This window comes from Loa loa, assembly GCF_000183805.2.
Source record: "Loa loa unplaced genomic scaffold supercont3.2797, whole genome shotgun sequence".
In the NCBI taxonomy this organism is placed as follows: domain Eukaryota; kingdom Metazoa; phylum Nematoda; class Chromadorea; order Rhabditida; family Onchocercidae; genus Loa; species Loa loa.
In genome coordinates, this window is record NW_018110975.1 from 98 (window position 1) to 1,217 (window position 1,120).

Below are 1,120 nucleotides of genomic sequence, written 5' to 3' on the forward strand. Positions count from 1 at the left end.
GATACATATTGATGTATAATATAGTTAAAATTACTGTAGTTTAATTTTTATAGTCCAAAAAGGATGATGCATACTTTTCAATTTCATGTTTCCAAAATGATATATTTTTATCTTTTCCTAATTAAAATTATAATAATTGTCATTATTATTCAAAAAAAAAGATGTAAAAATGAAAAAGAAAAGAATTAAAAAGATATAAAAAATTAAAATTCAATTATATCATATCATTTGATAATTGTAATAAAGTCAGGTGTGGATGATGAAGGAATCAAATATTGGTCGTATTGCATTTGGTATTACTGTTGCTTTAACAATGATCTTTACACTCATTTCTCTTCTTACACCAGGTTAAAATTAATTCATTAACTGATATCAAATACATATATGAATATCTTAACTGATAAACTTTAAATACTTTTGTAGAATGTATTAATATATAGATAAGCAATATTACAGATATTTTTTTGATTTTTAATTTAATAATTTTGTTTTTAAAAAAAATTAATTTTTAATTTGTTTAAAAAAAAAAACATTATTTAATTTTTATCTTTATTATTAATTTTTTCTACCAATTTTTAAAAAAAAATTAATAATTTTTTAATTTGTTTAAAAAAAATATTATTAATCCTTATTAGTTTTCAATTTAATAATTGTATTTTTAAAAAAAAAAAAAGTTATTGTTTACTAAAAATTTGTAATTTTTATAGCCTGGAGAACATTTGAAAAAAAGCCTGAAACATTTAGTGAAGGTCCAGCTATACCAGCATCTATTGGTCTTTTTCGCTATCAATGTTTTGGTGATTTACAAAAAGAAGGTGATAAGATCAGTAAAGAACACGGGCCAGATATCGATTTTTGTAATTACATCTTTGATGTTAGTTTGTTAATTTGATCTCTAAAATTAATTAAATTTAACATTGCATCATGCTAATTTGATCATACCTTAAAATGACAAATATGCTTCTTTCTTTTTCCAGCTATCCTCAAAAAAATTCAGGAATAAAAAAAAAAAAAAAAGAAACGAAAAAAAAGAAACATCATTTAGTTGGCAGCTTTGCCACAACTAATTTTTAGCATTTTCTAAATTAAATTATTTAAAGTAATAATACTTTTGTAAATT

General features: G+C 20.5%; 1 protein-coding gene across 1 annotated transcript; it reads left to right on the forward strand.

The window, feature by feature from the left end:
• Positions 1-259: 259 nt before the first annotated feature.
• LOAG_15809 (hypothetical protein) lies at positions 260-892 on the forward strand (the record flags this gene model as incomplete). The annotated part of the gene is made up of 2 exons (XM_003151297.1): positions 260-347; positions 708-892. 2 exons carry the CDS (start codon positions 260-262, stop codon positions 890-892), a joined length of 273 nt encoding a protein of 90 aa, XP_003151345.1.
• Between the last annotated feature and the right edge of the window lie 228 nt (positions 893-1,120).